Source organism: Numida meleagris, chromosome 6 (genome assembly GCF_002078875.1).
Source record: "Numida meleagris isolate 19003 breed g44 Domestic line chromosome 6, NumMel1.0, whole genome shotgun sequence".
Taxonomy (NCBI): domain Eukaryota; kingdom Metazoa; phylum Chordata; class Aves; order Galliformes; family Numididae; genus Numida; species Numida meleagris.
In genome coordinates this window covers 23844362-23863449 of record NC_034414.1, presented here as the reverse complement: position 1 = coordinate 23863449, position 19088 = coordinate 23844362, and the positions used below count along the sequence as shown (strand labels likewise).

At 44.0% G+C, this 19088-nt stretch overlaps 2 protein-coding genes across 11 annotated transcripts in view; both read right to left on the bottom strand.

Moving 5' to 3' along the window:
- Positions 1-13610, bottom strand: part of CKAP5 (cytoskeleton associated protein 5) — a 48339-nt gene extending 34729 nt beyond the window's left edge. For 3 of the 5 annotated variants that reach the window (XM_021401372.1, XM_021401375.1, XM_021401376.1), the window contains exons 1-5: positions 13479-13610; positions 4872-4963; positions 4150-4343; positions 2860-3066; positions 585-756 (exon numbers count right to left, since the gene is read on the bottom strand). In XM_021401372.1, the coding sequence (XP_021257047.1) occupies positions 585-756; positions 2860-3066; positions 4150-4343; positions 4872-4928 (630 nt within the window). In that variant the 5' untranslated portion in view covers positions 4929-4963; positions 13479-13610. Of the gene's footprint in view, positions 1-584; positions 757-2859; positions 3067-4149; positions 4344-4871; positions 4964-9960; positions 10008-13387 lie in introns of those variants that run through there. The other 2 variants (XM_021401374.1, XM_021401373.1) reach the window with 2 other exon arrangements.
- LRP4 (LDL receptor related protein 4) overlaps positions 14763-19088 on the bottom strand; it is a 95285-nt gene continuing 90959 nt past the window's right edge. For all 6 annotated transcript variants that reach the window (XM_021401383.1, XM_021401380.1, XM_021401381.1 and 3 more), the window contains one exon: positions 14763-18028. In XM_021401383.1, the coding sequence (XP_021257058.1) occupies positions 17693-18028 (336 nt within the window). In that variant the 3' untranslated portion in view covers positions 14763-17692. The remainder of the gene's footprint in view (positions 18029-19088) is intronic.

Below are 19088 nucleotides of genomic sequence, written 5' to 3'. Positions count from 1 at the left end.
AGCCCTGCTATCATCAGATACTAAAACTAAGATGAAACAAACATGTTGAGTTACATTTGACAAGGCAGTTTAAAAAATAAACAAAAACTATGCCTTGCTCCAGAAAGTTACTGCTTTCCACTCAAACAAAATTAATACGAGTGGATAGGAAAGAAAGATGCACTAGTAATTTATCAAGTTTTAAAATAATGGAACGTTCCAATAGCATAGTTACCTATCACACAGCATGATAACGCTTCCTGAGCTGGAACAATCATACAGGAAAACAGAAACACTGCAAATGTGGACCTGACCACTTCCAGTGTTGGGGCCTTTTTACACCATTAACTTTATGCCCTTGGGTTAGGTCTCCGTGACAAGCCATTCTACTTCTCCAAATGCCCTCCTCAGTTCCAGTACAAATGAAACAACATTTTGCTATCATCCCTTTAGAGACAACAAAAGGTGACGGAAGTCTTCAGCAGCGTTACAAGAAACTAAAAAATAATGCCTCATCAATGAAAATTCCAGCTTTGACGAACGCTACCAGATCAGGACTGCTAAGCACATGTGCGTGTAGAAGCATTTCCTCATCTTCTACCTACCTGAACAGAATTTATATTCTGCAGTGGAGGTCTCAGAGCGTCCCTTATCCAGCGGTAGATCTCCACAGCAAGGAGTTTGGCTTCATCTCGAACAGCCTTTTCCCGAGACTCAAACAGTTTTGGCAATACTTTAATGATTGGCTTCAGTAAGATTATTTTTGAACCAAATTCACTGAAAGTTAAAAACATGGAATAGCATCAGCGTTCAAGTAGGAACCAAAGCATGAGCCACAAAAACTGATTTTTTTTTTTTTAAAAAACAATGATGTACATTCAGTACACACAGAGATTCTGTTATTTACTCAAATCCTTGCTTCTTTTTATGATACTATTCAGCTGTTGCATAATTAAAAGAATACTTCTCCAATCATAATTACTCTCCTCAAGCCAACTGGAATTACAATACCAGGCCTCTGCTAAAATTACCTCAAAACATTTAATCTAATCCACTGCCTAAATCTGGTTCCTTGCCAAGAGGGGAAAAAATAAAAGTGTCCTTAGACTGAAATTTATATGACCTACTTTTTTTTAAATCAGAATAAATAGAACCTCCTTTGTCTATCCTTGGAGGCAAAGTGCAGTAAAAGCATTAGTCATTTTGCCACTTGTTGAACCAGATAATTATAGTAAGCCTGGGTCATCCTCACAAAAAATACACGTGTTGAAATGCGTGTGACAAAGGACACACAGAACAGGTTTCCCCAGCCAACCACCCTTCCCTGTCAGCAGATTCTATATGTTGTTGAACTTAACACACTACATTTCATTTTTCAATCACTGTTGAATGAAAACAAGTTTTCTTTAGGTATCCATAGTAAACTGCTACAGTTCTTAGAAATGCTTTAAGTCACGCTGGAAGCCATAAAATATTGATTCAAGATCATTTTCTTGAGAACTCTGAATTAAACCTTCTAGTCACGTGTTTTTTTCTGTTTCTGTTCAGCCAAGTACTTCGTGAAAAAGCTAGTCAAAAACAGCTGCTCGAAAGCTGAAAGTTGCATATCTATGTTCTACTGCTAGAAACTTTATTACAAATCTCACTTTATGAGAAATATGAGGTGCTCATTTTCTTACAAGAGGCTCCTGTCTTGGAAGCAACAATTGCAGAACGTGAACAAACAATGGCACAAGCTTTTTTTTTTAATACAAAAAAATCTTTTACAGTTTAAAGAAGGGGCATACTAGAAAAAGTGGCTATTGAGAACAAGAATGTGGTGCGGCTTATTGTTCATCTAATTTATGTAACAACACAAGAAAGAAAAACAAACTTCAGCACAAGATAAAAAAACACTAGAAGCTAAACTAGTTATGTACTCAAGCTACTCACCTAGGTACAATACATAAGTCTCGCTACCTGAAAGCACCAGTCAATTCTAAAGCTTTGAAAGCAGAAGATTAATAGAGCTCCATGAAATAAATTGATTTTGTATCTAAAGCTTATTAAAACACTACATATAAAAAAAAGGCACGTTTTATAAATATGGTTGGTAGGAAGATATTGAGGAAGTTTGCACAGTTTTCTAATTACACCACACTGCCAAATAGATAAGGCAGTTTAAAATACATAAAATGTATTCTTAAATGTAGGACATTTAGCAGAACCTAAAATAAAGCATTGCTTACAGCACTCTGAAGCATTTAGTGTAAAAAGAACCATCTAAGCACATACTTAGCAAATTCACTACCAAGCATCTAGCGTAAGGTACTCTTCATCTGCATTACAGTGTTTTCATAAGAACCACTTTTTTTTTTTTTGCAGAAAAAGGTATTCTGGCCTCACTAACACCAAAATTATCAGCAGGAAATGCAATCAGAATGAAACAAAAAGAACAAGAAAAAGATACTGCAACTTTAATCCCCAAACCAACTACCCAATCTTAAATTAGATTTGGTTTTTGGAGAGTATTATCAGCTTTTATTTTTAATGACAAAATTTTTATATGGACAATGGAAATTGACACAGACAGCTCTGATTCAAAATAAATGTAGGCACAATGAGCATTTAAAAAAAACAATAAGCCAGCAATGTAGCCAATCAAAGGTGATCACATCAGCGAGGAAGAACTTTAAACAAACCACCACCAACAAAAATATAGAATCAATTTCAGCTTTCCCATCACTGAGTTTATCTCACACACAGCTGTCGTAACCATAAAAATAGTAAGTTCAGTAAAGATAGTCTGCTAATAATGCTAGAGGGATATATATACTGCTGGGGCAAGGGGGAAAAGCAACAAAACAAACGCATGCCACAGCCCAAAACCTAAAAGCTTACCTTAGTGCTTTCCTCAGTGTCTCTATACATGCAACTATGATTTTTGGGTTTTTATTGTCAAGACCCTTTAGTAATTCTTCTTGTACCGCCTCTCCTTTCTCAATTTCTATATACATTAGACATATATCTACACCCAGCTCCTTTGCTCTGGCTTTTGGCTGATTGAATACTTTATTTACAACTCCAGAAGCTACTTCTCCCGTTGTCCTGAAAGATGAGAGAAAGTTACCTTTAGAACATTCAAGTGAATTAGTTATTTTCCATCATTATCCACAGGCAGAAGCACACGTAACATCTAAAACATTGATGAGAACTCAGTCATCACACAATAAAGATTAAATTGTAAGTTAACTTCGAAGGGCTATAACATTCCATAAGAGGTGATTTTATTAATCTCTAGTTTAATCAATAGAACTCCTTCATACTGAGTGGTATTTTGCATGTTCCTAACACTGGACTACACCAGATCATGAATACAAGACCTTATCACAAAGAGGTCTTTATTAACATACATTAATTCACCACCTCCAGGAATTACATACATTAAAGTAACATGTAACACCCATGCACAAACAGAAAGTTGTTTGCTGGGATTACGTCAAAGCTCCCAATACACTGAACTATTTATACCACTTGTGAATTAAGGGGTCTGGAAAAGCTGTTAAGATTCTCAAATTAAGGTTTTAATTTGTTTTTAAATACTTTTTTTTTTTTTTTAAAATCAAGTCACGTAAAGCCACTGGATCAAAGCACTGTGATCAGGTCTATTAGCTGTTTTTTATTTCACCTCCAGGAAAATAGGTTATTTCATGGGGCTAGATAACAGCTGAACACTAGCAACATCCTGTGAAGGAATTGGCAGGTATGCAGATTTAGACTGATGAAATTGGACACAACACCACAAACGTAAGTACATTTTATTTAACGAATAAATTACATGAATATCTCCTAGGACAGAGGTTTCCTGTACATACACACTGTTTCAGCCAAGCAAGAGGGATTCCAGCTCACAACACCAACTCACTGGTTCACTTCTCTACTACTTCCAAAATCTTCACCACTCTCAACATCATTAAGTATTATGTAAGCAACTTGTGACAAATTAATAGGTACACGGAATCTATCTACAAGCCTACTACTCAGCAGGTTTTCTAAATCAGAAAGCAAGTTCTGTTCTCAACATTTAACACCACAACTGTTCACAACCCCTGTACAATTTACCCGCAGACTTTCTCAGAGAGGGACATGAAGCTCCTAACGGCCTACTAACAGCAAAGAAAGGCAACTTACTTCCCAGCTACGTGAGCATTTTCAACATAAGCGAGTGCCGCTTCCAGTCCTTTCAACTGTGCCACTGCATTGGAGTCCGTCACAAATTTCTTTATCAATCCAAGGTATTTGGACCATTCAGGACTCTTCTCATCTTCTATCTTCTGGAAGAGCTTAAGGGCTTCTTCATAGCCATTTAATCTGGCTTTCCACAGCTGGAAGTAGAAGTCAAACATTTAAGTGCTGTACTAATACAAATCTTAACTCACCAATCTCACAAAGAAATCTCAATCATAGCCGCAAGTGTGCTCAGTAAGCTGGCATTTGCAAGACTTCCCTTCAGTAACCATACTAACACTGTGCAGTAGGGCAAAATACTCACTGCTTTCCTATCAACAATGACCTGGAAAAAGAGATGTCAGTACTTCCCATTGCTCTCCCATCAGCTCTAGAAACTGCCACCGATGAGTAGGTGTGAGCCCAACAGTACTTTCAGCTACAGATGAGTAATATACTCACACGAACAAGCGTATTCATCTTTCAGCTCACAAACTTATGCCATCTAGATTATCATGCAACTAAACTCTGCTTAATGAGCATTATTTGACCGTTTCAGACCTTTTACACGCACCCTGTGTGGCTACAAGAATCAGCCAACATTGTTATAACTAGGTACAGGAATAGCAGAGAAGTATCACAGCACAGGTACACAGCAAGCCAAACCCAAAGACAGCATTTCCTACCTTGTGTTCACACTTCTGGTCAATGGGCAGTTTCATCCACTCACTGTCGTCCCCCATTGTAATTCAGGATCTCTCTTCGGTTACAGTAATTCCTGTGGAGAAGAGACAAGTTGGAATACACACACACACACACAAAAAAAAAACAAGTGAGGTGCTACTTGCAACACAGTTCAGAAAAGTAAAAAAAAAAAAAAAAAACAACCAACACAAAGCTCTAAAGCAAATCTTATATTTAATGTGAAACCCACTCTTTCAAGTCTTCAGTTGTATTTACATACAAACTATTAAGATTAGACTACTCTGTTAGCCCTGGAAGGCTACCAGAAGCCACTGAAGAGTAGTGCCATTTGTAATACTTCTAACACCAGAATTCCCAATCTGTGAAAGTTTCACTAAGCTGACACAAGGCACGCAGAATACAGCTTTGCCAAAGCTTGAGGAAGAATGCATACAGTTAAGGATCTAAGAAGAAATGAGTACTTATCACCACTAGAAAACTGATGCTTACTGACATGTGCTTTCTGCAGCAGGTGCCATGAATCAGGATAGAAAAATAATCATGTATAGGTGTGAGGACAGCTGTTTTTACTATTTCACAAACAGAGCATTTGTAATAAACAATACTACGAGACTAACACAATCCATTTTTGCTAGCTAGCCGCTTTATGCCCTAATTCTAACAATATCCAGCATTGGCAACTGTCATCCAGAGACCAGTTTCTTACTGCATGTAGGTTCAAATATTACTTGTTCAAGGTCGTAGAAGTGTTTTATCCCTCCCTCTTCATTGAAATAGTTATACTGACCACTAGGGCATGAGAGATGAGACCTCAGGCTCCATAATGACCATCTTAGCCATGCAAGTATCAGCAGCACTGAGACAGCTCACAACGCTGTTTGTAGAAGCAAATTAAATCAAGCCAGCTAAGGAGTAACACATTCCAGCATACCAGTTCAAACACATACACAAAAAAAAGTGAGATTTCAAGAACTAGTAGCCACCACCATCCAATAATTTATCTCTGAAGGTGTATAAATACACAATGCTAACATAATATTTGCAATGCAAATTCAGCCTATGCCAGTAAAACTGTATACTTTTACCTAAAAAGTGTTTCGTATATGAAGTACATGCAGAGGTTCTCTGCAGAAAAAATAAATCCTAGAATTAGGAGTATAATTTCCATCGGTCTAAGTTAATACAAGCGAGTCCTGCAAAGCCATCTGTCAACCACACACAGCTCACTCAATAGGGAAACTAGGCTAGCAACAGTCCACAAGCAAAAATGAAGCTGCATTCATGTTAAAAGTTTTTTGAATAGCTCACCCAGTCAAAGATGCAGGAATGCCCTAGTGCAAATGCAGCTACAACATATTTTAATCAATCAAGTTAGCTCTGCAACTAAGAAATACTGACAAAACTGCGTCTTGTATACTATAAGTTGCATTTGCATTAGGAATAATTAATGTAGCAGTATAGAACAACTTAACGTACCAGTACAGAAATCACTGGAGGACCTCACCAGTGTGGAAGCAAGTCACAAACAGAAAACGCTCTCCCCCAAACTCACACAAGCCCTTGACAAGAATTAAGAGTGACCTTAATAAGAAGTCAAGTAGTTTTCAATCCTAATCACAAATTTGGAGGCAACGTTCAAGCTGTTCCCTGGCTGTACCATTTCTCGAGGAAAGCATAAGGAACCAACAGAAGGAAAGAACTACCACAAATAAAACAGGAAAAGGAATAAGACAGTATAAGCAGTAAAAAAGAGCATTTCTTTGCTCCAGAAATCTGTTCTACCAAGGAAAATCTTATTGCAGGACACTGACAACTTCTTTACAAGCCCAAAATCGGTTCAAACACTAACATCAGAAGCATCGTAGATTTCCAAGTATTTTTTTTTCCCTTTTTCATACAGACAACAGTCCACTGCTCCAAAGTGTCACCTCCGACTTGCATATCCTGCTGCTGCATTATAGAAACTAGAAGAAAAGGATTTTCCTTCCCAACACCATGAGGTACTCTTACTTGAGGGAACAGGGGGGGCAAAACAGTGTCATGTTCTCACTCATCTTTTTCAGTCTGGTCAAGTCAGTTTCCCTACTATTTTTGGTTGCAAAAGCTACAATCATTACTTCAATTATAAAATGGGTTCAGTGCCTTCTGCACTGCATCTTGCACCTAAAAATAGTGATAAAATTATATGTCCTCTCTGACAACTTACAAATCCCTTTGGACCTGACAGTTTATCAGGAATTATTTCATGATCACGGAGGGGAAGCTCCCTTTTAAATATCAGATCTCTCCAGCTTCATCACTGTTCACACCTGCCCTAATCCTGAATTCCTGTGCTGTCTGCATTGCGCCTTTAGCAGAACAACAGACTGTTATTTCTCCCTTCAATTAAGTTACTGCATTCTGAATGTTCAGAGAATATCCCACATTTGACAAAAAGTCTTTTTTCAAAAAGATTCCTTGCAAAGTCACGTACAACTCTTTTCATTACGTCTCAATGCCCAAATAGAAAGTAACCTCACACTACAATAACGCAGCTAAATTGCATTACAACTAGTGAACTTGTAGCAATGAAGTGTTTGACCTAGATAGCTGACTTGTCAGGACGACTAATTTTACAGACTTGGAACAAACAGATTAATAAGACTTTCAGTAACAACACTCACTTCGGTAGCATCCAGAGAACGGGACCTCTGAAGCAACTGAACCACCAAAATCAGTTTTGTGAGAGTGGTTTGTTACTAATGCGGTCAATGAAACATTTACAAAAGCGAGTCAGCTGAGCAATCTGCAATGGAGATGAACAACAAATCCTCCCTGACAGTTCTTGGCACAGCAAACTCATGTAATGGAGCAGTAAGAAAGTGAAGACCGTCAAGGAGAGAATAGGATATCTTTCAAATGGAGACAGTGCAAAAGCAGCAAGAGCAGAAAAATATTTACAGGGCAGCACAACACAACGAGTTCAAATGTAAAAGTGAGAATTTGCTACTGAACTATAGAAAAAAATTCATCAACGCATTGATAATATGGAAAGGGACATTATGGGAGTATCTGGATTAACCACACACTGCTCTGAAAAGTTCCTAACTCAGCTTCTAAATAAATGCTTTCTGTGCCAAAATTTTAAAGGGCTGAACAGCACCAACCCTACAGCTTTTTATTCCAGGGGTACCACTAAAGAAAAATCTCTTGACATAAATATCCTGAAAGGTGTTTGATTTGAAGCACGTGTTTATTATGAATTCACTATGTATTGTCATGAAGCTTCACTTTCCAGACCATTTTCCCATAAAATGTGGGAAGGCAAAGCAGGAAGCCATTTTGTGCTAAACAAAAACCAGATGGTTATTGATACCAATTGTCCACTTCTCCCTCCTCACTTCCATCTATTAAGCATCACTGCTGAGCAAAAATAGCTTTTAAAGTATCAAAAGGCTTGATGCCAAAGTAGCCTTCTCAGGAGGTTTATCCGAAAGAGTAAGTTCTGAAGAACTTGCTGAAGACAGCCCATTCTGAAGCAAAACTGCATTTGAAATGTTCTTAGAGCACATACTTCTAACATCCAGTTTCACACTTTCCATTTCAGTTCAGACCACAGTTCTCCTCAGATAGTTCTGTGCCAGTATAGTGCATGGTTTTTCTAGCAGAAAGAATTTTTATTTGTTTAATGGCAGTTCTGGGTCATATTCTCTCTTTGCCTCTCAACATATGAAGTTTCGCTGTCTCAGAAGTTTAGCCCAGCATGTTTTCCAGTACTTGCCAACTGAACCTTTAAATTAATTAAACCTCATCAGCTACAGCGTAACGTAGCTCCGAAAAATGCCAAAAATACTCAAGTAATCATAGCATAGGGATTTCGTTTGTTTTAAACAACACTCAGATGCATTCAGTAGAATATGCGAATTGAAGAAACGTGGCCTAATCAACCAGTGAAATAAATAATGCAGTAAGTTGCTTCAGCAAATTCCACATAGGAAAACTGAAGTCCAGCTAAAACTCCTAAAGTTAAAGAAGTGAAAGCAGGAGAGTCAGAAGAACCTCCAGTCAGACCACCAGCATGCCTCCCAGCTTCAGTCCACCTACCTTTTGATGACAGAGACAACAACAAGCAGTTCAAAAACAAACGCACAAGCACCATCACTCAGAGGGCTATTTGATGCTGAGGCAACATGAAATTCCTAAGATTTTAGAAGGTGGCAATTTCAATCACAAGATGCAAAACGCAAAGGCTCTTGATGAAAGGGGGACCTCAGAATAGTGAGAAATGAGAAAAACAAAAGGCAAAAAGGAACTGTTTGCAGGCTGCAGGGTACTTCGTGGGGGAGCTTCTCTCAGTTCCAGCAGCAATGAAATGGCATACAAGAGTAGAAGTCATTACATTCTCTCTCACCTGCTCTAATGCCAGCTCAGCGACATCTTAATGTCAAAATCAGCAAGTTATCAATGAGGGGGATAGTTAAATTCTCTAGAATATGTTTCAATACATAGTCCCTGAAAATAATTTGGACACACTGAAATTAGCGGCCTCAAAGCAAGAGACACCACAAAATAAACCGGCCCTCTGCTTCCACCTAGGAGCGATTTCTTACTGCATGGGTAAGCCTGGAGCAAAGCCAATCTTGCAGCGTAGAGAGGGGTGGGGAGAAAAGGGCAACGCAGGGGCACGTCTATGTGCCCTAGGGTAATTCTCAGGGCAGGGGGATGCCAGCAGGGCAGCGCCCACTCGCTGCAGATCGCCCTATCCCTGAAGGAATTGCCCAGGCTCAGGCGCGGAGGCTGCCAGGATGTTCCTTAAAAGGAGGGCCCGCGCTGCTGACGAGGGACAGCTCGCACGCAGACACCCCCACGGGAAGCACCGGGAGCTCCCTCGGCCGCCGCGGCCTTCCCACACCCAAAGCACCTTCCAGAAGGAAGCCCTTCCGCCCCCGCCGACCCCCCGGCCCCGCTCCCGCCGCCTCCCTCCCCGCCCGCAGCCCCTCCCGTCGGGCGGCAGCGGGCGGCAGGCCGCCCCGCGGGCCCGGCATTGTTTACACCGCCGCCGCGCCTCACCGCTCAGCCCGCACCGCTCACCTGACAGCGCCGGCTCGGCGGCGGGCGGGAGCCGCGCGGCGGAGGGGCCGGCCCGGAGGAAGCGCCTCCCGGCCGGCGGGCGGGGCTCGGGGCGCCGCGGCGGTACCTGGGCGGGGAGCCGGCCCGCGCCGGGGCCAGACAAAGGCGGGCAGGGCAGCGCCGGGGCCGCCGGCGCCTCCGCGACCCCTTTCCACCGGGCGCCCCCCGGGGCTAGGGGGCACCGGCGGCGGTCAGCGGCCCGGGCCGCGAGGCCCGCCGTCCTCATGAGTCATAGCCTTCGGCACTCGCAGCCCCGCGCCGGCGGAAGGGAGGCCGACGCTGAAACGGGCGAGCTCGGGGCAGGCATAGCCCGGGCTGTCCCTGGTGCGGCGGTCCCTCAGGCCGTCCGCCGCCAAGGAGCGCGGTGCCTTCCGAAGGAGCGAGCCGGCCACACGGCACCGCCGCGCTTCGTGCCGCACGCCAGCCGTGCAATGACAGCGCTCCAGCAGAGCTGATTCATCGGCTCGCTCCAGCCGTCACCTGACATTTGGAGATGCCTTTTCTAGCGACAATAGCAACTGAAGAGGAGCTGCCATGGTGGAAACCCTGCGCCAACGGCTTCCTCCCGAGGGAGTAAGATGCATGATGCAAGGCTGTGTTCCTTCAGACATCATCTTAGCTAGCTAAAGAAAGCGGCCGCAGCAGCACCTGTTCTGCATCTCACCAAATAAACCAAGTTCCTTTTTCATTCATCTCAACCTCACCCCCATAACAGAAGGGAATGAACATGCACCACCGCTTCTGCTTTCCAACGTCTCACATCCGCAGCAACCGAGCTGTCATAGAGACAGCCTCAAACAACACACATTTGCTCAGTTCAAGAGACTCGTTATTTAAAGAAGGCCCAGCAATGCCGCTCGGTGTGAGGCAATGTTTAATTTAAGCACGAGGGTACAAGGTTTTCCCACGTTACTCTTCGTAACGCCAATGCAACAAGGACTGCTGGAGCAGCCTACGGCAGCACCAGCTGTATTAGCCACACCGCCTGGAAACGGCCATTCTGTTCAGGGAGCACATGGCCCTCATCCCATCCTGCTCCGGCAGGGAACCCATGAGCCATTCATGCTACATTGTTAATTTGTAAATACTTCATTTTGATGTTTCTTTTAGAAAAGCAGAAAAGGACACCTAGCTGGAACAATGGAACGGAGGAGAGATGGCATGGGGGAAGAAGAGGGAATCAATCACTGGCCACAAATCTGAAAAACCCTAGTTATGAGGTCTGCAAGCGTTTACATCTCTCAAGGGTCCTTCAAGTCACATGTCCTACACACTACAGTCTTCAAACCAAATACTTCAGATGTGGAGACGCTTACCTCTACTCCACAAAACATTCAGATCTATTTGTATGCGCTGTTTGAGATGTTCGTGAGTGACTTATAAAAGGGGTGAACAGCAGTCTTGCAGCTAGCAGATAATTACTCAGAATAGCAAAGGGAAAAAAAAGAGATTGACTGAAAAAGCTCACGACATGCCAAGTGAATTTCAGCTGTAAATTTATCACCCGAAGAGATGCACAAGAGACAAAACAAATCTTAACATATGCTAGAAATCAGGTTTTGGAGCTGACAATTAAATGGGAACAAGACCTTACAGCTCTAATACACATCAGTATAAGATTATCAGCTGCACGGTGGCACAGCCCAGGTTTTTGGAATACAGGCCCAGATTACGTAACTGGCCCATAATCAGGGAGAGGACAAGAGTCAGCATGGATATAAGTCCCACAGATTCAAGTCACATATGTATGAGAATCAGGAATTACCATGCAGTTGTTTGGGGTTTTTTTGCTTTTTTTTTTTGTTAAACATTAGATTAGCAAATGAGAAGCCCAGCAGTATGATTAATTCTTTGTGCCTGTGAAATCCAATTTTCATCTATTTTTGCACAGATATCACAAATAATTTTTTCCATAGCTGGTCCTCTAGTTAACAGTACCAATTTTGTATTCTTTAGGATTGCCTTCAATAAATACATCTACAATAATTTGCTTAGAACCAGTCTGTTTTTGTTGAGACTGCTTTTGTACAACACCTCCTTTCCGTAGCTTAAAGCATTAACCCTATTGCAACTGTCTTAAAGGGAAAGAAAAAAAAAGTCCACCTACAAGTTTTCAATGGGGGAAAGCTATAAAACCAGCAGCTGAAAGATAAGCCAAGATTGGGGCAAGAGATAGTCAATCTCAGTTCTAACTTTGCACAATCAATTGATCCAATGTTGGGCAGCAGAAGCATCAGAGCTATAATGACAGCTTGTACACCTCCATTCTTCTTTCTGACTTGATACTACTGTGGGGTTTCAGTAGTTTATTAGCAGCCTTTTGTAATACTTCAGTATTTGAGATTCTCTATCAGCACCTGAGAACACACAGCTTCACGCTAACAGATCCACTCACTGCAAGTCTGTAGCAATGCTTTCCCCGGTACAGAAGCAATAACTGAGGAAGGCATCCCATAGCCGGCAACCTAGCGCCCTGACAGTCACATGTACTGTTCTCATCTGCAGAGTGCCTCTACCAGTAGTACCACAAAACACCCGAAATAAGAATCAGCAAAAAAAAAGGGAAACCTTAGGATAACTAGATAGCTGATGCACACTTAAGAAAAACTAGATAGAAAGTTATAGCAGATGAGTTTGGGGGAGTGCATGTGGCTTCTGTTATTTTTTAAATAGCAGAGGCAGGGTCAGCTTGTGCTGCACAGAATTTACATTGATAAATGTAAATATCAGAATAGTATCCGCTATTCAACACCGTGGGTCACTCACTAACAAAGTTCCAAATTCAGGAGGAAAACCCCCTACACAGCAACCTGAAAGCTCCTGCCTGGAGATGGATCACAAGACTTAGACTCCAATAAAACATTTTTAGGAGAAGGGTAGGGATCCCCACTCCTGCCAGCCCCCTCTGAGAGTGCTGCCAGAGGCTCCACAGAAGCATCTTCAGACGAGGGACACAGGGGATCCAGACCAACACCTGAGCCCAGCACCAGTGCTGCAGAAACACAGATGCGTTCAGGGCTTTGGCTTCAAGATCATCATCACCTGAGAGAACGTTATCCCAGGCTGTTTCGCAGAGAAAAACAACCCCGCGCACAACCTCCTTCAGAGGGCTCTGGGGACAGGCCCGCCCAGCCCAGCATCCCCCGACCGCTCCTGCCCCGCGAGAACGAGGCGCGCCGCCGATGCACCTCTCAGGCCCCGGCGCCTCTCCACAATACAGGCCGCAGCCTCCCCCATTAACAATCATCCTCCTTCTCATCACGGAAGCGACTCGGGGTGAAGCCCCCAGGCCCGGCCCGTTCCCGCGGGAGGCCATCAGGGACCACGCCTCCGCCCCAGCCCCCTCACAGGACCAGGAGCCCAGGCCCCACAGAGAATGGAGGCCTACCCAGCGGCCCGAGGCTCCGGGGAAGGGCGGTGGGCGACACGGAAAAGGAAGCGGCCCCCACGACAGAAGCCAAACGGGGGACAATTCTCACCTCGGCCCGGCAGGTCGGGCACGGCGAGTGTCCGGCCGCTCCTCAGCGCGGTTTGAAATCGCTAACACCGCCCGCACCTCCCAGTGTCCTCGCCCCCCATTGGCCGCCTCTATCCCCGCCCCCTCCCCCAAGCGCGCTCTCGATTGGCCGGTTTGAATTGGGCAGGAGCAATGCGTGCTCCGCGCACTGCTGGGCCGGGCCGGGCCGGCCGGGCCTGGGCCGAGCTGGCGCACCCTCGGCTGCTTCCGCCGCTGCTTCCGCCGGTAGCCGCCGGGGGCAGGTCGGGCCTACTGCCGGCGGCACGGTGCCAAAGAGTCCGGTCGCGGCCGAAGGGGGGGGGGGTAGCCCGCTGCTCCGCTCGGGAGGCTCAGGCAGCCTTGGGGTGAGATGGAGGCAGTGGCGTTAAGGCAAAGGAGCGCGGCTGGAAGCGGCCCGCGGGAGAGGAAGGGCCTGCGGGAGACGTGGCCCCTCTGCGCTTCTTTCTTCTTTCACTTCAGTTAAAGCAGCCGAAGGAAAAGTACGCAAGGCCATCAGAATGGGTACGAGGGATGGGACAGCGCCATGACCATAACGATGAGAAGGGACTGTGCTCAGTCTTACGCTGCCCATCTCTCCCCCTTAACCCTCAGGCAGCATAGCTTTTTTGAAATGGGACATCAGTGTTTTTGCATGGCCTCTGTGCAATCACTTCTACACTCACCTGCAGATAAGGATGGGCAGCAATAAAACTAAAGCATTTAAAATCGCGTTGGTACTTATTTCCATCAGAATTGGGTGGAAGGGAGCACCAGCTGAGCAGCAGTTCTGCAGAGTTGTTACTACCGAGCATTTCAGTCATTGTTAAGCCTTCTGCATTCCTGAACAAAAACTAACAGATGAGAATCATCTCTTTCTCAGAGCAATGTTTTCTAGTTGGCAGAGACACAAAACAACCACAGATTCCTGTGGTGTACAGTGCTGGAGACCACTGTGGTCTCAAATTCTTTTCAGAAAAGAGGGTTACGCTCCTAGGCTGCTGCCATGTTAAAATGTTAACAAAAAAGCAGTGTAGGGGCAGAGTGAGAGCACGTGTGCATGTAGGAATGTGCAAGTGAGCACAGCTGTCTGGCCCTTGCTTCAAGGCCTTAGTGGCAGAAGCGCGTGCTGCAATCCAGTTACAAGGACAACCCACATCCATTCCTACCTTCTTGTTCGTCCCAAATGAAGTAAAGGTGAGGTTCTACGCAAACAGAGCTGGGAGAGTCCAAATACCATGCACGATTCACAACCAAAAGCCAGGCAGAGTGGTTAAGAAAAGCTAAATTTATATTAAATTATCATCAACCCCTAAAATACTGAACACAGTGGTTAAATAACTCCAGAAATTCTGATGTCTCCAGTGAGTAACATTAAAATCATTACACAGGAACACAGGGAAATCACGGACGTTATCTCAGGACAGACAGGAGAGAGGTTTGCTTTGTACATAGTAAATCAGTGCTCAAGAGATCATCCTCCAGCGGCCTTTTTACATTCGTAACAGCCTAAGTGCAATGAAGGTCTTCTCCTCCGCAGAATGGGGAAACATGGTGTACCCCCGTGGCAGCATCTTACTGGGGCTTTCTCCATACTTCAGGATAAATAAACTAATTTCTGCCCACCTCACTTGTGGAGGAGAGGCTGGGGGACATTTAGATGCTCCTTTTTTTTTTTTTGCCATATTTGTTTCAGGAAGGGAGCAGAGGGCAGTTACAAATGGTTGATGCGTGGGAGTGTGCAGCATCCCTCCTAAGCAGCAGCAGAGAATATACTACAGCGGAGATCACAAGCACCATCAGTTGTTGAAAGGACTGACTGGGTTTTCCTTTCCATTCTGCACTTGTGATTCAGACAGCAATTACTTCAACAGGCTGACTGAACCTCAAGGGATGGGAATGGGTAGATGTTTCCCTTCACCCTTCTCCCACCTCCAAGAGTTTGGTGCACACTTATGTAGGTACTGGGGGGGTGGGGGGAAGAAACAAAAACCAACTGTTCCTCCATCCACCTGCTCACTCTCAATTGTAATGCCCCTGCCCCTATATGTGGCTTCTGTTCAAACCGACTCATCTGCCTACGCTTGAGCCTTTGATGTCTCTGTGTGTGGCAGCCCAGACAGGCCAGGTGCAAGTCAGTGATACGAAATCCTTTCTCAGCTCCCAATCCAGTCCACGTCTCAATCCAGAAGTGCCTCTGCCCAACAAAAACAATGTTTCCCAGTCTGGAGTCAATCAAATAAATAATTAAATAAAAATCTAATTTAAAAAAACAAAACGCCTCTGGGAGTAGGGAAGAGTCCCACATTAACATAGAATTTTCCAAGCCTTAGCTCCAGTTCATTTTCCACAGGAATATACACCAGTCAGCCCAATGGTGCAGTTATGAACAGTTTATGCCACCTAGCCAGGCTAAAATTGCAACATTTCCTTTGCTGCAAAGCTACCTCTGGTGTAAAAAGTACAGCCAACTTGCTGGCAACCGTCATGTTTTCAGGAGCCGCAGGACTGTTAGTATATGAACAAGATCAGAGGTGAATAGGATTGATTTTCCTTTTTTTCCTAGCTGAGAAATACTGCACAGGAGATGCAACCCCTCCTGTACTCCTACTGTATGCTTTGTTCTCCTTCTGTCATGGGTGGGAATGTACTTGGCTTCTTCCTAGGAGACAAAGAGGTCACAGTTTGCTGTGAAAAATTCTTCACTGGAAAGTTCTGCCTTAACACTTAGTATTTTACCATGATAGCATCTACGTGACTTGAGGGGTTGATATAAATCTCAGTTTTGAAGAAGTGTCCAGAGATTTTCTTTTTTCCCCACCTGAAGAAATAGATGATATGAAGCCAAGAGAGTATGAAAAAGTGGCAATAGGCCTTGAGAGAATGCAAGCTCCAGCTGCTGCTGGGGTACAACTGCAAGCATAGCGTTACCTTTACCCTCTAGAGGATAAAGGCTTTGGAGGTCAGAGAATAACTGAGGCTTGCACAGCTGACGGGAAAAATGTCTTCGCAAGGAGAGCTATTTAGTAGTAACACTAGAACTTACTTGAAGTGTCACTGTCTCTGATAAACAACTATTTTAAAATAGCCCTTGCAGCTCTGTGATTATTGTCTCCTATTCTAGGTCATATGGGCTCAGCCTAGAAATAAAGCAGCTCCTAACTGTCAGCACTGAGGATTCCCCTGGGGGAAACTCATCCTAGGAATTACCTTTTTTCTCCTCATTATGGTGGGAAAAAAAAAAAAGTCATAAAGGCCAAGAGAACTGGGACCTTGCAGAATTGGGATCAATGGAGATTTAGCAAATTAAAAAAAAAAAAAAAGGCAAGAGTAAAATTTAGATCTGGCTGAGATTCATTTCCTCCCATTAACCCTCTAGAGCCAAGAAAGTTCTTTCCTCAAATACAGCACTTTTGACTCCTGCACCCACAGGAGCAGTCCTGAAAGGACCACTTGCTGACTTATTTTCTGGAGTAGAAACATTTTTCAGTGAGAAAGGGGAGAATAGGAGCAGTGCCCGCTGCCAGCAACAGACACTGTGCTCCAATCTGAGAATTCCTTAAAGTTTCTATTAGCAGATGGGAACGTAAGCAGTGATGCTCTCATGAAGTGGGTTGTTGCAACAACTGTGGTTACCCTCTTTATGCCCTGAAGCTGTGCCATTGTCCCCTTGAGCCCCAGAGGACACACCACCTATTTCAAGACATCTCTCCAAGCACAGACCCCACAACATGAAGCCTCAAAGAGTGCTGCTACCGATGGAATGACTAGGGGAACTTCTGTGACCAGGAGCTAGCATCATGGCAGCCATGCTTTCTTCATGGGCATTGACTGTGAGCTGGACAGCATAGGACTTGCAGGTTGCCAGAGAACTCAGCATCTGGACCAGATTCAGGCCAGAGGAGTCACTGCAAAAATTAACATGGCAGCTTCCAAGAAAATAGAACATATAAATAAACCACAGACAGTGAAAATGAGCCAAAAGGGTCTCTGGGTTCCATCCAACCCACCCATCCTCCCTCTTCAACCACAACAGTGCAGCTGGCCAAGCTCCTTGCTAAAAGGCAGTCACAGTCTCTGGGCCCCTCACAAGAGGGGCTAGTCTCTGGGCCTTTCCTTGCTTGCCAGGCAGAGTCCTGTCTTCTTTTGTGCAGAACAGAGGCTAGGGAGGGTTCGAGCATTTCTAAAGTAACACATACTTTAGACCTCGCTCTCCGTGGAGGGCTTGCGTTGGTGTTTCCAGCCTGTGTCTGGGAGTGAGCCACGCCGTTCAGGAGTGGCTGCTGCTGTGTTAACACTGCTGCACTCAGATTGTTCTTCCTGTAGCAGCTGCTCAGTTTCAGTGTCATCCAGTGAACCAGAACTAGCCTGGATAGAGACTGTGTCTGTCTTCATGCAAACATGGTCCCGGAGGATCCCTCCTCGAGAGCTCCGAATTTGCTTAAGGTCATCCCACTCTGAATCATCACTGGATAAAAGGCATATTCCCTCCACAATCTTTATCTTCTCCTTGGTGTAGCTGTGATCAGGACCAGTCTAAGGAACAGACAGATGAATGAAAAAACAATACATCCATGGAAAAATAAGGCAAAGAGCAAAGCAGAGCCGGAACAAAGACAGTGAAGCAGACAAAATGCTAGATCTCCACGTAAACAGCCACTGGCTCTGGATGTCACAATGGCAGAACACGTTCTAAGTTTCACCTCAGTTCTTCATTCTCTCCTAGATAAATCCTCCCCGCAAGAGCTCTCATTCCAAACTCCAGGAACCTCCAAAGTGTGGAATGGAAATGAGCATGAGCTGGCTCTTCTAATTCAACTATATACAACGTCTGACAGCAGGGAGCAAGAGCAACACTAAGCCTAAAAAGAAATTAAACCAAACCAAACAAACAAACAAAAAAAAACCCAACCAAAATAAATAAATAAAAGCAGAAAAACATGCAAAGTAGGAACAGCTAGAAGACTTCGTGATAAAAGTAGGTAGGGCTAGAGAATTGATTTGTCTGCAAGATCTTTATATCTGAGTCATTCTAGATTCACCTCTCAGTAAAGCACAGTTGGAATACCACTGTTGAATTTGAGCCCCACAGTGATACAGGGGAACCAGATTATAGGGAAACGATGGAAATCATCAGAGGCTAGCAGGACCCCACTGAGATTCAAGAAATGAAATCTGCCTTATTTGGCTCACTGACAAATAGGAGCATTAGAACATCTGGTATAAACTCAGGGAAGAAAGTGGAGTGAAGGGAGAATACATCTGGGTGTACTTAAAAGCAACAGAATTAAAGAGAATCGTGGAAAGGATTTGGATTCCCAGGAAAATCATCCTGTGTTACCCTTTGTAGACAAGGTTAAAATTGCAGGAAAGTTTGCGAAATCTATTGGATACTACTTCTGAAAAAAAAATCGAGAGAAAACTCTCCTCTGCTTAAGCCTTGCCACAATTCCTGCTTGAGGAGCTAAGTAATCTAACAGGCTATCATAAATACTTCTACAGAAATTATCTTTTTCAGATCTCACGTACTTTCTAGCCAAAGCCAAGACCATAGAAAATGACCTCAACTTTCTTGGCAGGCAGTAAAGCTGACGTA